Here is a 26,511-nt window from a genome sequence, read left to right on the forward strand (position 1 = left end):
GAGGAACCTTCCCCCATCCTCTGAAGTGTCCCTTCATAACAGACATGATGCTCTGGGGTTGGAGAATGAAGAGCACATTGAGTGGCTGACATGATCCAGGGAAAGCCAACCATGCAAAGTTGAAGCAACCACCCACTTGCATTATAACCAGTGCCACCAGAAAAGCACGTAAAGTATTAGTAGTTGGAGATTCCTTACAGAAAGGCACTGAAGCACCCATTTGCCATCCAGACAATTTCTCTAGAGAAGTTTGCTGCCTACCAGGAGCTTGTAGTTGTGACATCGCTGAAAGGCTGCCAACTCTACAGATTATGCACTCCTGCTGTTCCATGTAGGGTCTAACAGTACTGCAACAAGGCAACTTCGAACCATCAAAAGAGACTGTATGTCCCTCGGATCAATGTTAAAAAGATTGGGAGCACAGATGGTATTCTCCTCTGTTCTGCCAGTCACAGGAAGAGGTCCAGGATGGAGGACACGAACAGGTGAATGCCTGGCTGTGTAGCTGGTGTTGTACTCAAGGTGTTGGTTTCTGTGATCAGGGATGTACTTTTGAGAAGCTGTTTCTATTGGGAGCTGATGGGATTCACCTGACCAAGTAGGACAAGAGTGTCTTCACCAGTAAGCTGGGCAAATCTACAAGGACAGCTTTAAATTAGACTTAGTGGGAGAAGGGGATGGATTTTGAGCAACAGAGAAAAGCCAGGGGCTGCTGTATTAGGAACCAACAGGAAACACCTATGAAATGCCTCAAAGAAACTGGGGCTTTCTCCTCCAAAAAGTTGACAGCCCAAATGAAGTGCCTCTATACCAATGCACATAGCATGGGAACAAACAGGAGGAGTTCGAAGTCACCGTGCAGCTAGAAAGCTACGATCTAATTGCTATTACTGAAACTTGGTGAGACAAATTGCACGATTGGAACGATGTAATCAATGGCTGTAAACTATTCAAAAGACAGGCAAGGAAGGAGAGGCAGCAGGGTTTCTCTCTGCGTAACAACAAAAAAAAAAAGGATTGATAGTACAGAGCTGTATTTGAAAAACAGAGTAGAGTCAGGACACTGAATTTTGAGAGAGCAAGTTTTCCGTTATTTAAGGAATTTGTGGATGGGACTCCTAGGGGAAACTGTCCTCAGGGATAAAGGAGCTGGCAGCTATTTAAGGACATCTTTCAAGACCACCAGAGCTTTCGATTCCTGTGTGTAAGAAATGAGGCAAGGAAGACAGGAAACAAGCATAGCTAAGTGAGGACCCCCTGGTCAAACTCAGAGGGAGGAAGGAAATGCACAGGCAGTGGAGCCAGGGGTATGTAACCTGGGAAGTATATAGGGACGCTGCCTGGATGTGTAGGGATGGGATCAGGAAAGCTAAGGCACAGCTGGAGGGGAATTTGGCAAAGAATGTGAGGAAGAATAACAAGAAGGGCTTCTACAAGTACCTTGGACAGGAAAGGAAGATTAAAGAAAATGTGTATGCACATACACACACATGTGATAAATAAGACGGGAGAACTAGTGACAGCCAATAAGGCTGAAGTACTCTAACTTTTTTGCCAAGTTTTCCCTGGCAATAATTCTTCTCACATCTTAAGTCCCTGAAACTCAAGGCAGGAACTGGGGGAATGAAGTCCGTTCCATCGTAAGAGAAGATCACGTTCAAGACCAACTGAGGAACATATGCAAGTCCATGGCACCCGAAGAGATGAATGCCAGAGGGAATTGGCAGATGTAGTTGCTAAGCCACTCTCTATCGTTTTTGAAAAGTCATGGCAGTCAGATGAAGTCCCCAGTGACTGGAGAAAAGGGAAACATCACGTCCATTTTCAAAAGAGTAATAAAGAGGGAACTACTGACCTTTCAGCCCAGTAAAGTCATGAAATAGATCCAACTGGAACTTATATTAAAGCATATAGAACACAGGAAGGTGATTAGATACAGCCAGCATGGCTTCACTGAGGGCAAATTGTGCCTGACTAATCTGGTGGCCTTCTACGATGGAGTGACTCTATCAGTGGATAAGGGAAAAGCAAGTGATGTCATCTGCCCAGGCTTCTATAAGGCCTTTGAGATGGTCCCTCACAAGATTCTTGTCTCTAAACTGGAAAGAGATGGATTTGATGCATGGACTCTTAGATGGAAAAGGAATTGGCTGGATGGCCACATCCAAAGAGTTACAGTCAAAGGCTCAATGTCCAAGTGGCAACTAAGAAACAAGTGGTGTTCCTCGAGGGTCTGTACTGGGACCAGTACTATTTAGTATCTTCATTAATGGCACAAAGTGAGACTGAATTCACCCTTGGCAAGTTTGTGGATGACACAGAGTTGAGTGGTGCAGTTGATTCACTTAGAATCATAGAATAGTTTGGGTTGGAAGGGACCTTTAAAGGCCACCTAGTCCAATCCCCCTGCAATGAGCAGGGACATCTTCAACTAGGTAGGTGGCCCAGAGCCCTGACCTTGAACGTTTCCAGGGATGGGGCATCTACTACCTCTCTGGGCAACCTGTTCCAATGTTTCACACCCCCATCATAAAAAATTTCTTCCTTATATCTAGTCTGAATCTATCTTCTTTTAGTTTAAAAGCATTACCCCTTGTCCTTGAGGGATGGGATGCCATCCAGAGGCACCTGGACAGGTTGGAGTAGTGGGCCTGGGTAAACCTCATGATGTTGAAAAAGGGCAAGTGCAGGGTCCTGCACCTGGGTCAGGGCAAACCCCCAGTATCAGTACAGGCTGGGGGATGAAGGGATTGAGAAGGACTTGGGGGTACTGGGAGATGAAACGCTGGACATGAGCTGGCAACATGCGCTCGCAGCCCAGGCGGCCAACCATGTCCTGGGCTGCAACCAAAGCAACGTGGCCAGCAGGGCGAGGGAGGGGATTCTGCGCCTCTGCTCTGCTCTGGGGAGACCCCCACTGCAGTGCTGCATCCAGCTCTGGAGCCCTCAGCACAGGAGAGACATGGAGCTGTTGGAGAGGGTCCAGAGGAGGCCACAGAAATGCTCAGAGTGATGGAACACCTCTGCTGGGAGGACAGGCTGGGAGAGCTGGGGTTGTTCAGCCTGGAGAAGAAAAGTGTCTGAGGAGACTTTATTGCAGTCTTTTAATACGTGAAAGAGGCTTATAAGATGGAGAGGGGCGTTTTACCAGGGCCAGGAGTGACAGGAGAAGGAGCAAGAGCTTTAAACTGAAAGAGGGTTGTTTTAGGTTGGACATAAGAAAGAAATTCTTTACTGAATGAGGGTGGAACATGTTGCCCAGAGAAGCTGTGGGTGTTCCACCTCTGGAAGTATTCAAAATTAGGTTGGACAAGGCTTTGAGCCACCTGATACAATGAAAGAAGTCCTTAGGCCTGTGGCAAGGGGCTTGGACTAGATGATCTTCAAAGGTCCCTTCCAACACAGAATCATAGAATGGTTTGGATCTAAAACATCAAGAATTTTCAAAAAGCATAGGTTCATAGACTTTATGGAGGAGGTGAAATTTTATTTTATCTTAAGGAACAGAATTTTTTTATTTAGTTTCTTTTGTGGATCATTGTTCTAGACTTTACTGGCTGTAAGATCTGAGTGCATATTCCAGTACGGAATGTTTAGTTTGAACACTTTAATGTGGTTCTGTTATTAATGTTTACTAAAGGTTTTCATCATTTAGCATTGGTTTTTGAAATAATGACTATTTTGATTTTGGTGACAAAAAAGCAACCCAAGTTGGTTCAAAAGTTGAGTCATTCAAAAAACTGCAAAGAAAGAATGTCAAGAGTTAAAAGTACTCTGTATTGTTGTTAAAGTGAGTAACAATGAGGAACAGCTCCACATTGAGGCTGTGATATTTTTGATGAGATGTATGTAGAAAAAGACTTAAATCTCCAGTGACCTCTCTTGAAAAGAGACCAGGAAACATCTGTGCATGATGTAATAGTTTGTGAACAGGGAATTTATTTAAAAGATGTTATTTTGTGTGACAATGTCAGAGGAAACAATTTCCACTGTGTAAATTATTAAGACTTATTATTTTGGGAAATGTTATTTGTACATATGTGCTAAATTAAGCCAAAGTTGTCTAGCTGTGTGATTTGGTTTTCTGACATCACTGGGGCTTAGTAACGTGGCTTCAGACTTGATAGAATTAAATTTTTTCCCAAGTAAGATGGCTAAATAGTTCAGAAACAACAAAGATAAAGTACAGTCCTTTGGCCTAATTGCATATTAGCATGTTGATGTGCACAGCAGTAAGATGTGCTGGCTGAGGTTGCCATTTGTACTTTAATATTGTGAATACAGTAGCTACTGTATTCTTAAATACAGTAAGGATATACAGTAAGTATCTCAGTTGTCAGGAGATAAAAATGCTCTGGTAACTGTTGGCTCACTCTATATGCATGTGTGTATATATGTATTATTAGTTTATTAAGTATGCTGAGTAGCAGAGCAGACCTGCGTGCCTTTATCTGTATCACAGCTTCAGACAGCCTTCTTATTTTTGTAGTCTAGTGTTATCCCATCCTACTCTTACACTGTCAAGATGCTGATGTCTTTTTCCTAATATTACACATTATTTTTTTTCCTTCTCAGACTGTGCTGAAGATGGTTTATGAAGAGAGCCGCAAAATATTGGCTTTGTCAGAACGTCCCTTTGGTTTGAGAGAGCTGAAAAGTGTTCATCAGACTAGAGCAGCAATGGAGGGATGGCAGAAGGAGGGTGTAGCCTTGCTGGATGCTATACAGTCGCTGAAAGATTACCTTAGCAAGGTGACAGATAGAGGAGACGTGGTATATCAATAAAAATAGCCTTTAAAGCAAGGAAACCAGTTTTTATATATATATATATTAAAAAAAAAGTGTACTGTTATGTAATTATCATAGAATCATGGAGTATCTCAAGTTGGAAGGGAGCTATAAGGATCATCGAGTCCAACTCCCTGCTCCTCGCAGGACTACCTAAAACTAAACCATATGACTATCAAAAAAAATGAAAAAAATTTTAATTGTGAATTGTCTTGCAGAAAATGTCATGCTAATTATCTTATTATAACCAAATCTCACAAGGTATATACACCTATATACTTTACGTAGAAGTTCAAACAATGGATTAATGAAAAACAATGACATCAAGCTTGTCCAAGCACCCACAAGTCAGTATTATAATTAGTATGTGTGTGTGTATGTATGTATCTACCTGTGTGTATGAGGAGCAAGGGACTGTCTCCTTTCTGAGATTTGAACAGGCCTCTTTGAACGCCTTTGATCTGCTTAAATTAACAGATAGGTATACTCTTACACAGTAATAATATGAAAGACAGTGAGTTAAAGACAGTAGAGTTACCATTTAAAAAACAATTTTTTTTAACAGGAACATTCCAGTATTGCTGCTGACTGGAGAGGAGAGCTTCTGCAAGCAGTACAGAAGATGTTTGAGAAGGAGAGAAATGTGTTGCAAATTGACTTGAAGTCTCAATTCTCCAACACTGGATCTGGTGATGAAGGTTTGTTAGCGGAAAAACTGGAGTATATCATGAAACAACAAGTAAGAAAACTTCTTAAAGTGTTACAGTCTTAAACCACTTCTTCTATTGCCCCATATTTTTTAATGTTTTTACACTTTTATTACTTCTGTCGTTAAATCTTAACTTGTGCATTAATCCAGATTGTGTGTGATTAGTAGGCTTTTATAGTCTCTGTTTTGATATCATTTTCCTCAAACTTTGTATATTGTGTGACAAAGCCTATTGATTATCTTAGCTGGCATCCAGAAAAAATAGTGACCTGGAGATTGTGGTAGTGAAAAGGAAATATTTGATAAAAATGTGAAGGAGGGGAAGAATTCCATCTAGAGCTTCACAGACTTCTTTTGCAAAGAGTATATATTGAGCTAGCTCTGAGTCTGTTTGTGATATTTTGCTGATGATATTTAGTTTTTAGGTTCAGACCAGATGGTTTGTCATAACCATGATGTATAAACTATTATTAATAACTATTTCTCTATTTGGAATCTCGTGAAGTGGGATTTTTCTTTTTTATGTAATGTTAACATTTTGCATTAATATGAAGCATGAACGTAGTCATTTGAAGTTGCCTCCATATAAAATTTGTACTGCAAGGGTTTCTCTAGTAGAAAATATGGGAATAGCCTTGTAGATTTAACAAGACTTGGTTTGTTTTCAGGAGGAACAGAGGCAGATGGTTGTACAGCACCTTTTCTCCTCAGACCGGAATAGCTTGCTCTCTGAAATACAGGACCTCCAAGCTCAGCTACGCATGACACATCTTCAGAACCAGGAGAAGCTACAGCAGTTACAGGAAGCCCTTACCAATGTGGAAGATCATGGGAGCAAACAAGAACACCACCTTCGGAGGAAAGGTAGTAAATGCCAAGTTCTTGTTATCTGGTCTTCTATGTCAATTCTTTCCTTTTCTGCCTAGAAGATAAAAGGCAAAAAAGTATTGTTTTGCAAAGCAGCAGATGCCGTACAATTCTTCAGTTTTACTAATGCACTCAGATTTCCTACAGTTTTAGCTGAGGAAGGAATTATTCTTCTTTCCAGTATTAGTAGTTAAGAAAAATCTGTGAAAAGCAAAGAGAAGCTCTAAAATAGCCCAAAGCAACAGAACTGAAGGGTGACTCTTTGCAAAATAGCGTATGTGTGTAGAAAACCCATTAAGGATAGTAAAATACCCTTGTTGGTTCTCAGGAAATTCTTTATACATACATTTGCTAGTAAATGGATGGGTTTGCTTAATGAGGTTTAAAATCCATTAGTAACAGGTTACTTACAGTATATCACAGTAGCTCTCATAGTCTCACCGAGCTTTCATGTTCTTCTCACTTTGATTGGTCCACTAGCAGGAGAGCTGTAGCATGTATGTGCATCTCTGATGATTCATATCATATTTGAAAAGAAATTAATTCTCCAGACAAGAACACTTTAATACAGCTGATCTTCAAATCCCCCAATTTCATCCAGTGTGTAACTGATAACATATAGTCAAGTTCTCTATAATACAAGTAACTTAACGTTTTCTTATCCTAGTTGAATTATTAGAATATAAGCTTCAGCAGGAAAAATCTATTGTAAGTGACTTGCACAGCACCCTGTCAGAGGAGCAGAAGAGAGCCTCTGAAACATGTGATCTCTTCAATCAAGAAAAAGCAGCACTGAAATCGGAGCTTTATGAAAGAAAGCAAGAGAATGAAAGGCTGCAGAAATCCCTAGAAGAGCTTCAGAGGGCAATAAACCAGTTAAGGTGAGAAGTAGATTTATTTTATTTTATTTATCAACAGGTCTGAAAGAACTTTATATTCATTGGATCCACAGATGGCTTAGCACTTGGAAACACAAGGAGGAAAACAAACCTCTCTCACTTCACTGATATGTTAATTTTTCTTTACTAACTGCTTAAATACATTTATTCTTCAATTCAAATTTGCTATTTATATTTTCTGTAGTCTTGACTGAGAAGGTTGTGTAAACAAGTGCATGTTGTATGGGTGTATTAAAGGTGAACAGCCTAGATCCCTGTATCCCTGATGTGCCTACTCCTGCAGCTTTTGTCTTAGTCTTTTGGTTAGTACTTCTGTTTGCTTGTCACCCTGTGTATGTTTTTTTTTCTCTCTTCCCACCCTGCCTTATTCCTAGTGTATGCCAATGTTTTTCTTTCTTCTCACAGGATAACAGTTTTGCTCTGCCAGGATGGGTAACTTCTTCCTATCTTTTAATTATTATAGAATAGAGCAATTCTAGCTTTGCTCGCAGGGAGGTAAATGTTTTCAGATAGCTGTGACTTGAAAACTGACCCTCTTGAGAAAGAGCCAGAGGCTGTCTTAAAGAAACAAGGCAATAGACCAACTCACAAAAAGTAACCCAGAATGTCTTGCTTGCATTGCTGGTGAAGGATGTTCTGTTCTGAACACACACAGAAATGTCGTTTTGAACTTTGCAGTTTTGAATTGGAAAAAAAAGAAAAGGATTTGACAGCTGCACTTGAAGACTTGCAGGCTGAACATCTGAAGGAAACAGAGCTACGAGGTTTGTTTGAGGAACAACAGCTTCAGCATAAGAAAGCAGAAGATGAAAAGACAAAGGCCTTGGAGGTAATGCCCTGTATCTCAATGCTTCAGTTCACCTCCCTTGGTGCATGAAGTTAATGAACAGGCTATTTTTGCAGTCTTTTACTGTCCAATGTGTTTTGTTTAATAACTGTTCAAAAAAAAAAAACACCACAACCCGAACTTCTACTGAATGTGCATAGCATTTATTTTGTTTTCACAGAGTTAAAGCTGTCAGTTACCCTCCTTAATTGCACATGCAGAAGTAAGGAAAAGTTGTATGCTTTTGGTTTTGTGGTTGGTTTTAGTTTGCTTTGGGTCTTTTTTTCATCATCTTAGTGTTTTTAGAGCCTTACGCTTTCACATTCTTAGGACCAGTTTTGTACTGTCCCTTGCTGTGTAGGGAGAGCCAGATTCTACAATTGTGTAACTGCACCCTTTATTCCAGAGCAAACATGCTATGAGGATGTGATGTGTATGATCAACTGAGGTTATAAAGAAAACCACCCAATGATACATATACTTGGCAGAGAGCAGCTGGAGCCTTTCCAATACAACATGTATTTTTGGAGATTAACCAAAGTATTTTTTTTTTTGTTCCTTTTCTTCTAAATTGAACAGAAAACAAATGAGCAGCTTTCTCTCTGATGCTGTGATGGCAATGACTCAGTTCTTGTAAAAGGCCTGCAGTGACTGGAAAAGGAATAAGATTTAACACAAACCTTTTTTTAAACTTGAAAACCAAAACCAAACTTTATCAGATAACTCCAAAACAATCCTAGTTAAATGCTGTAAGTGAAGAAATACAATTCTGACTCTTTCCTTGTAGTCTGGCCTCTCACGTCATCTCGCTGGTAGATGTTTAGGTTTGTGGGTGATTTTTGTTTGTCAGAATTTTTGTTACTACTCGCATGGTAGGACATAGTGCTAACATCATCCGTCTTGCAAAAAGACTGCTCATGCAGGGAAGGCAGGGACCGTGTTAGCCAAGGCAAAGAGAAAAGTCCATTGCCGCAGGTATAGTTGTGCAACAGATTAAACCACTCACAGTTCACATTGCTGCAGTCTTGCATTCCCAAATCCTCCCTTGAAGCAATACTGTGGAAAGCTGATGCCACTTAGCATCTGACCTGGCTTCCTACAAGGTCAGAGAGGTGGTGCTGGCTGGGAGGGTAGGGCAGACCTCCCTGCTAGAGCGACAGCAATGCTAGCTCTGACTGTCTGCAAGCACCCTGGGGCTGCCCCTTCAGTCACTCCCTTTCCTTCTGAAGAAAGGCCGACTCCCAAAATGGATCTAGGGGTAGATTGTTTTTATCAGTACTATGTCCTTTAAACAGATGGGCTGTAAAACCTAGAGGTTTTACATCTTCTCTTACTGCTTAGATTTTGGGTTCTTTTTAAATCAACATGGGTTACTTCTGCTTCGGATGTCACTTTTTAAGGGGATTGAGTGATGTAAACAGTAGTGATTTCCTAATGAGGGTCTTACTAATTGAGAGAAAAATAATATACCGGAAGATACTTTATCATTGCAATGTTTTGTTTTTTTTTTTTTTACTTGGTGTCATGTTGCTAACAAGCATGCTTCTGGCACTTGTAATTACAAAATTAAACTTATAATTTTAAATTAAACTTTTAATACCTGAACTACTCTAGTTCAGTCTTGAATTTCTTCCTGGATAAAACAGGAGGCTGAAGATTGTGGAATACCAGCTTGCCCCACAAATGAGTGTTTGTGCTGGACTATTAATATGTGCTTTCCCCTTTGAATAGGAGCTGCAGGCTGCCCTGGAGTTGCAGTCAGTGCAGAATAGCCAGCTGGCCGTATCCTTAGAGCATGAGCAAACGGTAAATGATAATCTCCGCAAGGAACTTCAGATCGAGCACTCCCGCTGTGAAGCTCTGCTGTCCCAGGAACAGACCAAACTGTCAGAGCTACAGAGAAATTTGGATGCCGAGAAAAATCGTTCGTTGGAGCTCCTGAATTCCTTGAATCACGAACGTGTTTTGACAGAACAGTTGAGCATGAGAGTGAAAGAAGGTGCTTCTTGTCAGCACAGGGAGTCAATACTAGAACAAGCCTTTGTTCGAGAGCTCCAAGCCCAGCTGGAAGAAGAGAGGTCCCGAACTATGGAGCTAGCTGCTATTATTGAGAAAATGCACCAGAAGGCCATTTGTTCCAAAAGGCAGCTAGAGGCTGAAGTACAGATGTGCTGCGAAGAAACTCAGAAGGAGAGAGAGGTCAGTGACAAACTGCGAGCTACGCTGGAATCTCTTCAGGGTCAAAAGCAAGAGGTAATCCGTTCCTTAGAGGCCCAGAGGGAAAGAGAGGCAAAGCTGAAAGCTGACTGGGAACAACTGCAGTCGCTCTTCAGGACAATGAAAGAGCAAGACAAAAACAAGAAAGAGGAGAGCGAGAGAGTGCGAAGACAGCAGCAACAAACAGAGCTAGAGAAACAGAAGGACTGGCAGAGAGATCAAGAGAGACTGGTGAGAATGCCTCTGCAAGCCTTGCTTTACACTGGAATAGCCACAAACTGGGATTTAACCCTGTGGATGGTGTTCTTTAATTGAAATGCTTCCTTCCCTTAAACAAAGCATTCTGAAAAACACATTAGATGAGCTCTTTTCATGCATTTCTCAAATGCAGCTGTTTTCAGGGGCTTGTATCTGGGTTTATTGTTGACCGAAGTTGATCTTTATGACTTTGCCTATGCGGGAATTACATGTTGTTAACAGATAGAGAAGAATATGGCTTAAATGCAGAACAGAACCAAACTAGGTTTCATGTCATTACCCTTATTTTGAGCTAGACTACTAATTATGGTTTGTGACAGTACCAATTTCACCCTTCTTGTTTCTCAGCTCTTTCACTTTCATTAGAGGAGGAGGGAGGCTTTGCAGGCTCTCTGGAGACTTGTCAGTCACCACGCCTGGAAATGGATAGAGAAAATGCCCACTCCAGAGTCCTTAAACGGTTTCCCAGTGGCCCTGGAAGGCAGTACTGTAAGACTTCCCCTATGAGTGGTCTGCAAGTTAAGGAACACTGAGATAGATATGCTAGTTAGGTGTGATGCTTTTATTTGCAGTCTTTGTCTATATTAAAAAAAAAAATAAAAAAATGCTTATATGTATGTATGTGTATATATATATATATGTGTGTGCGCGTGGGTATATGTATAAGATGCAATTAACTACTTATTCTGTTCAAATAGCAAAACTTGGAACAGCAGCACCAGAGGGATGAACAAAGAATTAAAGAGCTGCAGGATATACTGACAATACTAGAAGAAAAAGAAAGAAATCTCCCATCTCCAAACCGTCGGCAAGACCTGTTGTGTACCTTAAACAAAGATCGAAATGTCAAACAGCCCATGACAAAAGAAACTGAAAAATCGCATTTGCAACAGCAGCAACAACAGCTAGAGAAGATAAGACAGCAGTTGCTTTTTGTAGCTGTGCACCTGAATGATTTCATATATAAAACTTTAGATAAGTGAGTAGTTGTTCATAAAATAGTAGTTTTCTTTCCATCCTGCTTCTGAACTTGTGTGGGTCATGGCCGAGAGCCCTGTGCTGAAGCGAGCGAGTGCTATATCTGCTTACAAGACTCAACTTTGTGTGAAACCATGGTTTCCTGGAGGCAGCAGACTCTAGTTATTGTCATCCCACTGCAGTTATTCCCATTAGAAACTTATATGCCTGCATTTGAACTAGATCTGTGAAGTGACCCTGCTTAAGAAGAACAACTCCAAAAAAACCCCTACTGGAAGGAGTAATTTGGTAGTTTGGCAACTGCAGCAGTCTGATTAGAGAGCAATCAAAAAAACAGGTTAATCAACATATCTGCAGATTTAGAATGGGAAACTCCATTGAGGATGGCAGGGACAAACTAGGGGTCAGGAATGAGTGGCCAAATAGCAATAATTTATTATTTCTTTGGCAGCAGAGTAAAATATTAGTGATGTTTTGCTGCAGCCTGAATTCGCGTAACAGAATTTCAGACTGGTATAAAATACAGACTTCTGAATAAATCCTTATGCAGCACTATTTAGAAATTCTAGTCTTACAAATTAACAAAAATTGCTATTTTCTGTTTGTATTCATAGTATTTTGAGTAATGAATAGCACATAAGTACAGCCTTAAAACTTAAAGATCATCCTGTGGGGAAAAGGAATCAAGTGTACGTTAACATTACTACAAATCGACCTGATAATGAAAAAGTATTTCTGTTTAACAGAACAGTTAACGATTGGTCTACATCAAATGATGAAGCTGTAGCCTCTTTACTGCAGACATTGAAGGAACTAAAATCAGATTTATTGTCTCCTTCTGCATCTCAGGTAAGGAAAACAGCATATATTTCTTGTATTTGTTGATTATCAGTAAGTTGTTCTGTATTCTTTGGGTTGCAGTACACATGTAGTTGATTGATTGACTTTATTCCCCCCCCACCCCCTTCCTTTTTTGGTAAACATTCTGAGGAAAATTGTGCTTTGCCTTGGGGATGAGAAAAAGATGTACTCTTGTACTCACACTGTCTTTATATTAACATATTTTAGTATCGGACTCTTGGTTTTTTGTTGTATTGCAGAGTCTGCTTGTGATCGCATTTTTTTTTCCTAGATGTGTAATATGTCCACGGATATCACACCCTGGGATGGGTTGCTGCTGTTTCTGTATGCATCCAGAGATAGTTGGTTTTTGAGCAAATCATCAAGTAATTTTCGAAAAGCGCAACAGTGGTTTGTCATCTCAGGAGGGGTGCTTTGACTGATGTTTGCAGTACTGCAAATATTTTATACAAGCCTAGGGTTTATCAAAGACTGAGCTCAGGTCTATTCATACAAAATACATCAGAAAAACACAGCTTTTAAATTCCATCTTATTCACCAGATAACTTTGCCCTTTGCTATCATTTATATCTTTCTCTTGTAATAAAGAAAGAGATCTTCAACCACATTGCAGCCCTTTCAGCCAAAATTTTGGGATTTAAGGCTAACTAAAAGTCTTGGCTCTGTTCAATTCAGCCTCTCTCTATTCCCTCAGCTGCTTGATAGAAGATCCCCAGAAAACACACCTTTGGGGAGTTCTGACTGGTACCTGAAGAGACTTTTGTAACTTCTGTCGTTCTCATGTGGTCTGTAATACAACTCTGATGTACAACAAGCTGGCTAGGCATGCTGCAAGCTCTCCCTGTGTCTAACTGCTTACAAAATGCAATAAATATTTTCCTTCGGTCGCCTGTGGAGCCACTTAGGTGGTTGCCAAATGGATCATCTCTGGCCTTCAGGAGGGGGATGTAACCTCTTCCCAAGTTGGTGTTCATGGCGTTATTTTGGCTAAGCCTGTGCTTTGGAAAGCCTGTGGGGGAACAAGACAACCTTATGGCTCTATTTAAATCCAACTTGGCAGAACTCCCTCCAGAGCTGACCTGTTTTTCTGGCTCAGCTCCCTCCAAGTTATTACTCTATGGGAAAAGAAAAAATAGTTTGGGTTGTTTTTCCTCTGATGCCATTAGGTCTTCTGTGTTAGACACTGCCATGCCAGTGAAAGCTGTATGTAGGGAAATGCGTGCTTCAGTTTATCTAACTTCAGTATAAAAACCTGAAATTGTATAGAACATCTGTGAATTAGATAACAGGACAAGAGTGCAGAACAGGACAAGAGTTTAACTTGGACAGAAATAAATACCTAATTTCAGAACAACACTGAAGGTAGTGTTAGATTCTTGAAGCATTTTTTTTTTAACTCTGAGAAATGTTAAGAAGAAGCTGAGAAGTGGAGAGCCTTTGCTTTCAGCAATTTTAAAGAAGTTGCAAAGTCAAAGGGAGGCAGATGGATTATGTGCCAGGAAGGCATGGATAGCATTGGAATCCCCATTTGTTGCTGTATATATTGCAGGCAGTAAAAAGACTTAGATGGTTGTGGTTTATTAAACTTCATTATAAAAGGTTTTTTTACTTGACAAGTTGTGCTCTTCATAGAGAACAAATGTAAATGGCATGTGTTAGTACGGTATTAATACCTTATTAAGGTATTAATAAGAAATGACTCTTGAAAAAGTTCAAGCACCTAATAAAGTTGTACTAAAATAAGTTGCTAGGAGAAATTGGGGTCAGTAGTGTGTACTGGGTGCTCTAATGTACAAACTTTTATTTCAAGGGATAAACCATTAACCACTGCAAAAAATACCTTTTGTTTCTCTGTTCTGATGCATCCATGCAGTGATGTAACTGTTGACCATAAAATTGATAGTCCATACAAAGAGAGTTATGAAGACAGAATTCTCTCCCACAAAGAATTGGACCTGGGGTTGTGGGTCTCATTCCTACAAGAGATGATGTACCACAAAATGGAATTTTTCAGAATTGAATGTGACTTTTTCATAATTATGTATACATAAACAACATGTTTTTGTGCGTGCATATACACCGACATCTTTCTTCACAGTTTCTGTACTGCCTGTGGATGTGGAAGAAAGCCAGATGATTTGTTTCTGTTTCCAAGTGTTTGGGAGACTCTGTTATTAAAGGGAATAGGATTCTTCTAAAGTTCATCAGACAGATCTGTAGAGAAGGGGAGCTTGATTAACAATTAATTTGATACTTCTTAAGAAGAGTTGATTGTGTGTTTCAGTTTCGCATCCTGCTGTTTGACACCTGAATGCCATTGCTGATTTTTCAGGCTCATTATTTTTATGATTTAATTTGTGCATAAAGTTAGGTTACTATTCAGTTTGAGATGTTTGTCTGTGGATGTAATGTGCAAAAGCCGTCACAGCTCACTTCGTTTGGATTTCTTTTTTAGATCACATCTACGGATGGTACTGACTCTGTTCAAGAACTGGAAAGAGACGCTTGGCAGCGAGAGAGAAACATTTTGCAGAATGCACTGAAACAGGCTGAATCTGAACTGGCTAAAGCAACTGTTGAAACTGAAAACAAACGAGTGGTAGAAACTTACAGTCCTAAGGTAAAATGATCGTGATGGCCAGCAAATGGGCTGTCTGGAGCTTGGTGAGCGAGCAATGCCATAGCCATTAGTATGTCACTGAAACCTTTGGCACTTGGTTTTCTTTCGCTATCTTGCCTGTTGTACAGGTTTGCTGTTACAGAGGATGGTTACCAACTCAAGATCATAAAAACCTCTGGAGAATTCAGTCCTTAGTAGTATTGTTCTTGGGCATTGCCTAAGGGGTTAATGTCACATATAGAACAGGTAATTTAGTAATTCTTTTTTTTTTTTTTTAATAAATATGATAAAACTTGCTGTTGCAGAGGAGACAGGTAGTATACAGCTCAGATTTCTGGGGATGTAAGTATCTGCCAGATTATGGCATTTAACTTACTGCAGTAATCTTTTTCAGTTCCTATTTTAAAAGGTGATTTTAGAGATGAACAGTTTTATAAACTGCCTGTTAAATTAAATTCCCCATATGTCCCTCATCAGAAAAGTTCCTTTGTAACTTTCTTGGTGTTAGACAGGAACTTGCACCAAAAGTAACCCAGCTCTTTCTACTGTAACCCAACCCTTTCTACTCTTAAATGAGAGGGAGATTCAGATTTCTTGTCTAAGCATGAAAATATCGAATATCCGTTATTTTTATTCCCCCACCCAATACTTTTTATTCCTCCGACACATTTGATTGTATCAAGTCAGATGGGTTTATCCCACCATGCTTTCTGGTTAATATTTATTTAAAGCAGATGTTATTTTCTTTCTTAAAGAGTAACACTGTTTTAGAGTGTGACAATTTTGCTTTGAAACATTCAAGAGATTGAAGGCAGTCTGACACTCCAAACTTGGGAGCTTTTTAGCTATGTACAGAATTGTTCCAGCTGCCCTTATGTCTGCAGTATGGCCGTTCAACATGAAGACAGCTTGTTTGTGGACATTTTTTTGCACACTGACCAGTAACCATGCCAAAATTTTCTAGCCTAGCCAAGACTTCATAGACAAACAGAAATTCAGTAGACTTGGTACAAGCCTCCATGTATGGTGTCCAAACTGTGCCAGAGTGTAATGCTGCTATGTTGCACCAAAACTGGCCAAGTCACAGAATCTGTTATACAAATACTTGCTCAAATTTTCATTTTAGGGATAAATGTACACTGCTTTCATACTTCATAATTATTAAATTGCTTTCTACAATTTTGTAAAGCAAAGTAGGTTTTAGATAGCCGTGAACAACCAAGTTGTGGGAGATCTCACTGGAAAAAGCAACAAACTTTTCTGGGCTCTCTGTAGCAAAGTCTTAACAGATTGGATTTTTTTTTTCCATTTTTTTTCTTTCTCCAGTTGCAGAGATTATATAGGAAGTACCTTAGAGCAGAGAGCTTTAGAAAGGCTCTAGTTTATCAGAAGAAATACCTCTTGCTGCTTCTTGGTGGATTTCAGGACTGTGAGCAAGCAACCCTCTCTCTAATAGCACGTATGGGAATCTACCCCTCACCTGCTGACCTGCAGCCTTCTGGATCACGTTCCCGTTCTTTTACCAAGTTCAGATGTGCCGTCAGAGCAATCATTGCGGTGTCAAGGTAAAGCCAAAACACTCGCTGCCTCTCATACATGGTGTTTTCTTGGAAATTTTAAAATTTGATAGTTCCTGTGGTTTATCCTACATTATATTAAGCAAAAGCTAGCTCCAAAACTAGTTTAAACATGTCTTGTTAGCTGTAGCTTTGGCCAAACTGCTATTTCAGAGTCAGCGCTAAATTGAATGCATTCTGAACTGAAGAGTTATAAAAAGCTGCTTCTGTCTTGAGAGATACCCAGCTGCAAAGTATTTGACAATCGGTGCAAAACCATTACAAACTGATATCCTTTCAGGTCTGACCCTTATCTGTTTGGACTCACTGAATAGTCTGTCTTGTATCAGAATGTGATCATCTCATCAGTGATGGTTTTCCTCTCTTGAATACAGTAGCCTGTGTTTCATTGGGTATGATTCTATCATACTCTGTCACTTGCTATCAAACGGATTTTGTTAGCTGTACTTGGGACAACATGCCATCTCATAATGGCTTTTGAGTCTGTTTAATGAAAAAGATAGTTTTAAATATAATAGGTGGTTACTTCTGAGCAATTTCCTTGTCTAGTAAAAGTTATTACTAGCAAGTTCTGAGACTTTCAGGAGATGGCACAGGATGTCTTCAGGCTGTTGTCTTTGATGTGGATGCTATATGAAAGCAATATCAAAGGATGTAGGAACTCTACTCCTCTGAGGCAGGAAGAACTGCCACAGAACGCCCCAGAGATTAGGGACAGAGTGGAGGAGCAGTGCCAAAATGAGCAAACCTTTCTAAACAGTTAGAGGATCACTGCAGAGTGAAATGGGGTGAGCCTTCGTTGTAAAGTTGAAGTTGAAGAATTCTTCCTCCATTCCTGCAAGAATTGTTACTTACATTGTTTAATATGTTTCATGCCAACCAAGAGTTTAATGTTAAAATTCAGTGTATTTTTGCTTTTTTTCTAATGATTGTACAAATTTATTTTGTTACTTAGGTTAAAGTTTTTGGTGAAAAAGTGGAACAAAGTTAGCAGGAAGAGCATACAGGGTGAAACCACTTCTCACAGTACAGGAGGTAATACAGGTAAGCGTTTTGAACAAGTACATTGTTTTAATTATAATTTCATAGAATCATAGAATCTTTGGGTTGGAAGGTGCCTTTAAAGGTCATCTAGTCCAACCCCCCTGCAATGAGCAAGGACATCTTCAAGTAGACCAGGTCGCTCAGAGCCCTGTCCAACTTGACCTGGAATGTTGAATGTTTCCAGGGATGGGACATGTGTCATCTCTCTGGGCAACCTGTGCCAGTGTTTCACCACCGTCATTGTGAATTTTTTTTTCCTTATATCTAGTCTAAATCTGCCCTCTTTTCATTTAAAACTGTTACCCTTTGTCCTATCACTACAGTCCGTGCTAAAAAGTCTGTCCCCAACTTTCTTAAGTACTGCCCTTTAAGTACTGGCAGGCTGCAATAAGATCTCCCTGGAGCCTGCTCTGCTCCAGGATGAACAACCCCAACTCTCCCAGCCTGTCCTCACAGCAGAGCTGTTCCAGCCCTCTGATCATTTTTGTGGCCTCCTCTGGCCCCGCTCCAACAGGTCCATGTCTCTCTTGTGCTGAGGGCTCCAGAGCTGGATGCAGCACTGCAGGGGGGTCTCCCCAGAGCAGAGCAGAGGGGCAGAATCCCCTCCCTTGCCCTGCTGGCCAACCAGGATACGGTTGACCTTCTGGGGTGCGAGCACACATTGCCGGCTCGTGTCCAGCTTTTCATCCCCCAGTACCCCCAAGTCCTTCTCAATCCCTTCATCCCCCAGCCTGTACTGATACTGGGGGTTTGCCCTGACCCAGGTGCAGGACCTCAGGAGGTTCACATGGGCCTAGTCCTCCAGCCTGTCCAGGTGCCTCTGAATGGCATCCTATCCCTCAGGTGTGTCAACCTCACCACTCAGTGTGGTGTCATCTGCAAAGTTGCTCTCGATCACTCGATCCCACTGCCTGTGTCACTGATGATGATATTAGAGTCTTGGTGTCCCCTGAGGGACACCACTCGTCACTGATCTCCCTTGAGAGATGAGCTGCTGACCACCACCCTCTGGGTGCGACCATCCAACCAATTCCCCATCCACTCAACAGTCCACCCATCAAATCCATCTCTCTCCAGTTTAGAGATAAGGATGTTGTTGGGGACCGTGTCAAAGGCCTTACAGAAGTCCAGACAGATGACATACGTAGCTCTTCCCCTGTCCACTGATGTGGTCACTCCATCATAGGAGACCACTAGGTTGGTCAGGTAGGACTTACCCTTGGTGAAGCCATGCTGGCTGTCTCCAATCACCTCCCTGTCCACCATGTGCCTTAGCACAGCTTCTAGGAGGATCTGTTCCATGATCATCCCAGGCGCAGGGGGGAGGCTGACAGGCTGGTCGTTCTCAAGGTCTTCATTGGTACCCTTTTTTTAAAAATGGGTGTAATGTTTCCCTTTTTCCAGTCTCCAGGGACTTCACCTGACTTCCAGGACTTTTCAAATCTCATGGAGAGTGGCTTGGCAGCTACATCAGCCAATTCCCTCAGGACTCTTTAGTCCCTTATTTACTTCCTTATTTAGTTCCCTCATTTCTCTTTAGTCATGTGTTTCATTTAAAAACAAAAGCAAAAAAATAACCACAGAAGTGGCAAAATCTGTTTATACGTTAACACAAATGTGCTTATCCATTTCTTGAACACGATTATGAGTTTATAAGGATGTTGTAAGAAACTACAGTTGAAAACTTTCAGAATTCATAATTTACAATGGCGAGCTCCTCCTCTTCTCACTTTACTGCAACCACTCAGAATGTGAAATGGAGTCCTGTGTTTATAACACTCATAAGAGAATTATTTGAATCTACCTGTAATGGAGATTAATGCCATGAGTTATTAATAAGGCAAAGACAAATACTGCTGTAATAGTATTAAAACGGGTACATGCGGTATCAAAATTAGTCTTAGAAGTGGCACACTTGCTAGTGTTACCAGAGGTGAAAAACGGGGTTTAAGTGGTTCCAGAAGTCCAGAAGAGACTTAAGACTGGCAGATATCCCATAACTATTTTCTTTGGAGTTTAAGTCCCATGAAAGATGACAAACTGGAGCGGATGGCTAGATGGTCGATGTGTTCAGTAAGGACTGTGTTCCTTTGAGGTGCTTATGGCTGTGTTTGTAAGAATTTGAACAAACATCTTAATGCAGTACCCAATATTGTGGAACTGTCCCATTTTATGTAATATTCCATTACTTGTGGCTTTTCAACACTGAACAAAATTCAGATGAAATACACATGTTTCATTACCAGGTAATAAGTTGCTGGAAATACTTACTTAAAAACAAACAAACAAAAATATCTTCCTCCATAAAACCACTGTGGTGTGGTTCCTATGAAACTTGAATCCTGAAATGCATGCTGAACTTTCTACCTCACTACAAAATAGCATCTTTGCAGCCTCGTTAAAAAAAATTTGGTGGTTTTTTGGGTTTTGGTGGGGATTTTTTTGTCATTTGAAGGACTTAACAGAAGGGGTTTTTCTTTTTTAATGAAAACAAAACACCCCCCCAACCTTCACCACACCAAACAAAAATCTCTTCCTTTTGCTGCTGTTTCTAAAGTCAGAAAGTGTATGTCAACAGCACCATATAGTTAGAGCAAACAGCAAGTAATAAAATCTATTGAAAAAATATTTTGCTTATATCAGAACTGTGTGGCTATAGGAACAGCTACTGAAAAAAGTTCTCCATTTGTGGGAAGCAATTGTTTGACATTAACCAGATTTAACAGAAATTTGACATTTTAAAACAAACAAAAGCTGTTAGCTGTAGAAAGTATATTTTAGCTGAATTTAAAACACAGTCGTGCTCTGCTGTAATTCTTGTGCGTTTTATTGGTTATGTTTATGATAGCCTGTTTTGAATGGTTGCCAGTGCATATTTTTTAACTGTTTCATATTTAACATCAGCCTCTGGTGCCAGAACAGAAATTCTGAAGGAGCAGCAGCCCCCAGCTGTTCACATCAGCTCTCCCCCAACCCGGGACACGGGGCTGTGCCACAGAACCAGCTCTGCAAGACTTGTGAGCCGCTCCTCCAGCTCCTCTTACTGCTTACACAGCAGGTCAGTCTGCAGTCTCTGCCTACCTTAAACACCCGTACGGACAGTCTTTCATAAAAATGTCACCACTTGTTGGAGGAGGTACTTGAACAAGAAGAGGAATTTGTTTTCTTAGATCTGGTAAATGTTTTGTTTCTTTCAAGATGCTACAGGGGAAGAACACTTCTCGTTTGCTTTAAGCGTATCTGATGTTCTTGGACTGAGAGCATTCCTAGTCGTGTTCTCCAATTTAATTTGGACAGACTACAGGTTTTACAATGGCTATGTGTGTTAGCCTTCTTTGAGGGGTAATTCTCGTTGCCTTTGCTGTCCAAGTTGGAGATTAATTTCGGAGCATCCAGTGGAAGCAGCTCCCCTACTATAGGACACCATTGCATTAGTATTAGCTGCCTTCACACTCCATGCACGTGCACAGAATGGGAGGTGGAGAACTTACAGGGGATGTGCTGTTGCAGTTTTTCATTAATTATGGCCAGTTTGCACAGAAATACAACCTCAGCTACTTGTTGCCGGGTTGGATGTCACAGGTGACATTCTGCACAGTGCTGCTAAGACAATGCCTGAGCTGCAATGCGCTTGAGTTGGAGGAAGGTGGCCTTCCATCATTACTGACCTTCTCACTCCCAGGCTCTCCTGGGGCCCAGAGTAACCTCGGGCATTGCATAGTCCAGTACTGGCTGTAGCATCTCCTTTCCCAAGCCACTCCTCGTATGTGGCTTCCTCCTTAAAGTAAGGATTTGCAGGAGTTGATGTGGAAGATAGTTGTTCTCAGCCCCATCAGCTTGGGACGTGGTGTTTGTTTCTTAACCTCCTTGCTAAATTAGAAACTTCAATCAGCAGGCAAGAATTTTCTTCATAAAGAAAAAAAGAATAGCAAGGAAGTAGCTGTGGTGACCTAGATGTATGCAAAGGCAGCAGATGCTTGAAATTATTTTAGTTTTTTTAACATTGATGATTGATTTGGGGGACAGGACAGTGCTTGTCATGAGGGACTGATAGTGTTCTAGTTTGCATGGAACTTAGCAAAACATTGAGAGTTAGAGACCTGCAAGCATTAAAGACTTAATTTGACCCCGCCCTATTCCTCTGTCATGGCACCTATCTGGGTCTGACAGCCAGAAACAGTAGCTTGTGAGAACCTTACCTGTCAAGAAAAGCCATCTGTATTGTATAGAACAAGGGTATTAATAATAATAGTCAGCCCTGACTGATTACTCAGTGTGACTGGGTTAGTGGTAGCTCAAGTCTAACATGGATCCGAGGTTGGCTCAACGGTGCCTGTTGCTGCTTTTTGTTTCCTGGCAAAGCTACACAGAAGGAAGGGATGGATAGGAACTACCTTCTGATAATTGAAAGGTCCAGGGGGAGGAAATAAATCCTTACTCCAAGTAGGAATGTGTTTGCACAGAGTGTCCCCTCCAACGTATATTTCTACTAATATTTGAAATTTTTTGTTAATGTTCAGAAAGGAAACACAGTGTACCATCTAAAGGGTCCCCTTTTTACGCCTTGTCCTTCAAGATAGCATTTTACCTGCTGAACAGGCGAGCACATGCCTGGATGCACCACACTCCTCTTCAGCACTTCTCTGCAGCAGTGGGTCTCTTCTCACTTGGCCATTTGGACTTGCCTCTGACTGCAGCTTTCTTACCTTACCTGGGGGACTTCATGTTGCATATCAGTAGAGCGAGATTCATAGATACTCCAGCTTTTATCAAAACATCCTTTCTTTTGACTCCCCTGTATACAAAGCTGCCTGGTCTATATTGTTTTTACTGTTTTCTAGTTTGCTTTGCACTGAATTACTGCCTATATGAATGTAACTTTATTACATTTATTTAAGAGTATAGCATGAGAAGAAGAAAATAATTTGTATTCCTTTTAAGATTGCATCCTTCAACAAGTTCTGCTTCAGAAAAGTCACTTGTGCCTACTCAGGATCCTGAACGATCACTAACGGAATACATCCATCGCTTAGAGGTTATCCAGCAAAGACTAGGGGGTGCACAACCAGGTAAGAACCACCTTGGTACCCCTCACAGCTGCCAGCAGCCTGGGCTGCTTTTTGCAAGGTTTTTCCTACGTATTGCCTATAGCACTTAAAGTGTGTAGAGAGCATAATTTTAATGAATAATTATAATTGGGCAGGGGGAAGGGAGAAAAATTAAGTAAGTCTCTGAAATGAACTTGTGTGAATTATATCTAAAACTAGTTCAAGTGTGGCATTTCTCAAAATAAGTTCTTAGTGAAATTCTTCAGAGAGAAGCCTGAATAATTCCATGTGATTTCTGCCTCCCTCATGTTATCAAGTCTAAAACTGCAACACTTGCTTAATAAATGAAGTTGTGTATAGAGTTAATTTGCTTTAAATTCAAAGAGAACCATTGTAATAGCTGAACAGGGCTTTCTCTGCAGCACAAACTGTAATGCTTCCCTCATTTACTGCTTCTTTATATTCCATAGCAGATTAAAAAAAAATTTGGAGGCTGGTAAAAACAGCCATCTAGTTCTAAGTTTGATCAAAGAGCACATAAAGGATTGTGGTGGCACTTATCTTTGCTATTTAAAACACTTCCACCTCATTTCTAGACTGAATTTACTTGGTTTAATCTTCTAGTTATTAGCTTTTTTAATATCTTAGTTATATCACAGAAATTCTTTGTCCCAAGGAAGAACTTATAAACGGTCATCATGTCATCCTCAAATCCTCTCCTATCAAGATATGATTAGATGTATTTTCCAATGTTTTGTTATTTTTGAGATTTATGTCTAAACCTTCTCCAGTGTATTAGTGTCTCTGGATTGTGAACAACAGAGCTGGACCTCCAGCTGCAGTGTCATTGGTGCTAGACCAAATACGAAGATAACGTGTTCCTTGTTCACACATGTAACCATCGCGTTGCAGGGGCAGCCTCGCACTGCCCTTCCCCACCACAGGGCAGCAACATAAGTTAAACAGCAACGTACTATTTACAGTATTCATGCGCACACACAGAGAGAACCCGCTTACACAGCGCGTGCCCTGGCTGCGCCGCGGGAAGTCATGCTCCTGCACACCAATCCCAGCAGGTGACTGGCGGAGGACACCCATGTTAGCTCAAATCACTGATGGGGATGGGATGATGATGACCATGGTCAACACTGGGGTATAACACAGAGCTTCATCCCAGGTCCAGGGAGGAAAACAAAGCTCCAGCGCTGCCTCCTATGTGGAGGCTTCTGAGGAGCCTGCTGACAGCTATTCCTCCAGGGTCTTTGGAGCATGTTCCCCAAAGCTTGATTTACCCATACAGGTTTATGTTGCTAGTTTTCTGGTCTGAGCTAATATTGGCCACCAAGTCAGATAATGCCATGGATGTTTTCATACAACCTCTATCCCTTTCAGCTGCTATTGCTGGTTCCTTCCCCATGTTACTTGTGGCTGCTTATCCCCAAAATCAGCTTATTGTGTCATGCTACTTTTGGGTCACGATGGTTCTTGATGTCTAGGCAAGCACTGATTACTTCCTTCCACCAACCACCACCCTTGGCTCCTGGTAATTTCAGCCAAAAGCTGGAAAGATGACCAGGTAGATATTTGGCAGTGGCACTATGAGAGGGCCATGTGGATTCCTTTATGCATTGCACATATGCATCTTACATATTTCTTTCACTAAGCATAACTGTTGTCAACTGCTGTTTCCCAGGCAGACCCGCCTCCTCTAATTGTCTCTCAGCCTTTTCCCAAATGTGTGTGGCTTTATATTGGTTGTGCCAAGATGAGAAAAATATTTGATCGTATCTGGAAAATCTCTGCCAGTCACCAGTACTCTTACTGCTGTCCACTCCTCCGATCTTTATTGTCAGCAGGTCATCTCTGCGGTGATTTTTATGGGAGAAGGTGTGGGGATTCAGTCAGTGATCACAGCATTGCATAGGGACTCTTAGCCCTGCAACTACTGCAGATGCTCATTCACATCATGTCTACCGCAGTGGCTCCTCAGCAGTACCAGGTTTGAACATGTAATCTACATTGTTCTTGCTCAGTTTCCCCACAATTTATGAAAGGCATTATTAATTGTGGACTACTGACTTTACTGCTTTTGGAAAAAATGATTCTTAAGTTAACTTCTGAGGCAAATTTTTTATGATTACATGTTACATTCCTAATACATTTTTAGTGTTAACTTTGAAAAATTAAACTTTAAAATTACATGTTTCTCTAGAAAGAGAAGAATCTTGGCTTTGTCAACATTCACAGGAGCCTGGTATAGCTGGACAACAGCTCTGGGGACAGTCTAAAACTTTGCCTGTTTTTCTGCTGCTCTGAGTTGATCAAATAAAAAAAAAAAGTTTAAAAAACAAACAAACAAAGGCTAGCTTTGCTTACAAATCCTAGTCTTGCTAATATCACTACAGTCAACAGCTGCAGTGGCACTTCTATATGGGAACTTTGACATTGTTCTCAGCAGGATTTTACCTAGAAACCTTGATACTATGACTTGTGGTCACACATCTATTCAGCAACAAGACCTTGTCCAGCAACAGAATCCGTACTGAATCATCGCAATAGTAGAGCTGATCTGAGCAGCCCTCTTGCTCTGTGTAAAGTAGGCCTGCGACTGAGCGCCGGTCTTGGTGTGTGAAGGTTTGCTTTGGCAGCTGTGCGAGCTTTCAGATCTTGTTTTGTATTGTTCCTAGCTGGCTCATGAAAATGGTAACTGCTTTCAGTGTAGCTTATATGAAGCACATTGAGGAAATTACATGCTGGTAACTTGCACCCTGTTGCTCCATAACACAGTTTTCTAATGTTCATTTGTTTTATTTAAATTTAGGACAAGTTCCAGGCCCACCTCACCAGAGAAACATGAAACAGTGATGAGAACGCTTCTGAAATCTGTATTGCGAACCCCCACAAGTTATTGCTTCCTTCCAAGTTAGTCCATACTGAATGGAGGCACTTGCGATCTCTTGTGCAACTGAATAAAGGGCAGTGCTTTTGCATCAGATTTTTATATGACTCTTTTTATTATATTTTAGTACTTTAAGAGGAAATTACTTTTCACTAAGAACAATGTTTTACATTCTCATGTGAAATTACTATTAAGTTAACAGCTGAAGTGTGCCTGCATCACTGTATTGCAAGTTGCAAAAGTCCCTTTGGTGTTTATTTTTCTATAGTGTATAGCTGGATTCCTTGTAAAAAAAGTTATTAAAATGGCATTTTATTAGTGAATTCTTACACTGTATGGTTATTTGTTTCCAACTTATCTATTTACTTTTTTTGCTGTTCCTAAAATTGTTCGGGGTTTAATATTTCTCTAGGATCATTCTGACTAACAGAACAGCTAAAATACTGTCCCAAATATCAAAGATACATGTAGCATTCTGTGAATTTAGGGTCTGCTCTTCTGGTTTTACAATAAATTAAGTCCTCTTTCCCTCCCTTAGTCTTTCTCGTCACATTCCAATTCAGCGTCAAGCCACCATTCCTTGACTGAGCTATGCATGCATGATATATTTGGTCTGACTGAATTCATGCAATATAATTAATCTGCACCTGCTCGAGAAGTCAAATGCATGTTAGACTTTCCTCCAGTGTGACCTTCACGTATCAGACTCATCTTTCCAAGGTGACTCAGTATTGGGGCTCTCCTTCCAGTCTCATGCTCCTTCTCGTGCGGTAGTGTATACGGGTACCTGGTTCCTTCCCTTCCCACCACCACCACAACTGAGCAGAGACTGAGCAGAGCTTTGGGGGGGAAGATGCCTTGGTGTTCAGCATGTGGTATTTCCATACAGTACAGAATGTCTGCCCTTACTGTGCTGTGGG

General features: G+C 40.8%; 1 protein-coding gene across 1 annotated transcript in view; it reads left to right on the forward strand.

Moving 5' to 3' along the window:
• The window catches only part of PCNT (pericentrin), a gene marked incomplete at both ends in the record, with an annotated part of 99,991 nt that extends 74,434 nt beyond the window's left edge, over positions 1-25,557 (forward strand). The window contains 14 exons of the mRNA XM_082001593.1: positions 4,576-4,773; positions 5,354-5,527; positions 6,166-6,361; positions 7,032-7,245; positions 7,942-8,092; positions 9,821-10,537; positions 11,263-11,543; positions 12,289-12,391; positions 14,859-15,023; positions 16,350-16,588; positions 17,556-17,644; positions 20,549-20,702; positions 22,586-22,713; positions 25,514-25,557. Of these exons, the coding sequence (XP_081857719.1) occupies positions 4,576-4,773; positions 5,354-5,527; positions 6,166-6,361; positions 7,032-7,245; positions 7,942-8,092; positions 9,821-10,537; positions 11,263-11,543; positions 12,289-12,391; positions 14,859-15,023; positions 16,350-16,588; positions 17,556-17,644; positions 20,549-20,702; positions 22,586-22,713; positions 25,514-25,557 (2,853 nt within the window). The remainder of the gene's footprint in view (positions 1-4,575; positions 4,774-5,353; positions 5,528-6,165; positions 6,362-7,031; positions 7,246-7,941; positions 8,093-9,820; positions 10,538-11,262; positions 11,544-12,288; positions 12,392-14,858; positions 15,024-16,349; positions 16,589-17,555; positions 17,645-20,548; positions 20,703-22,585; positions 22,714-25,513) is intronic.
• Positions 25,558-26,511: the final 954 nt, after the last annotated feature.

This window comes from Phaethon aethereus, assembly GCF_964289735.1.
Source record: "Phaethon aethereus genome assembly, chromosome: 6".
Classification (NCBI taxonomy): domain Eukaryota; kingdom Metazoa; phylum Chordata; class Aves; order Phaethontiformes; family Phaethontidae; genus Phaethon; species Phaethon aethereus.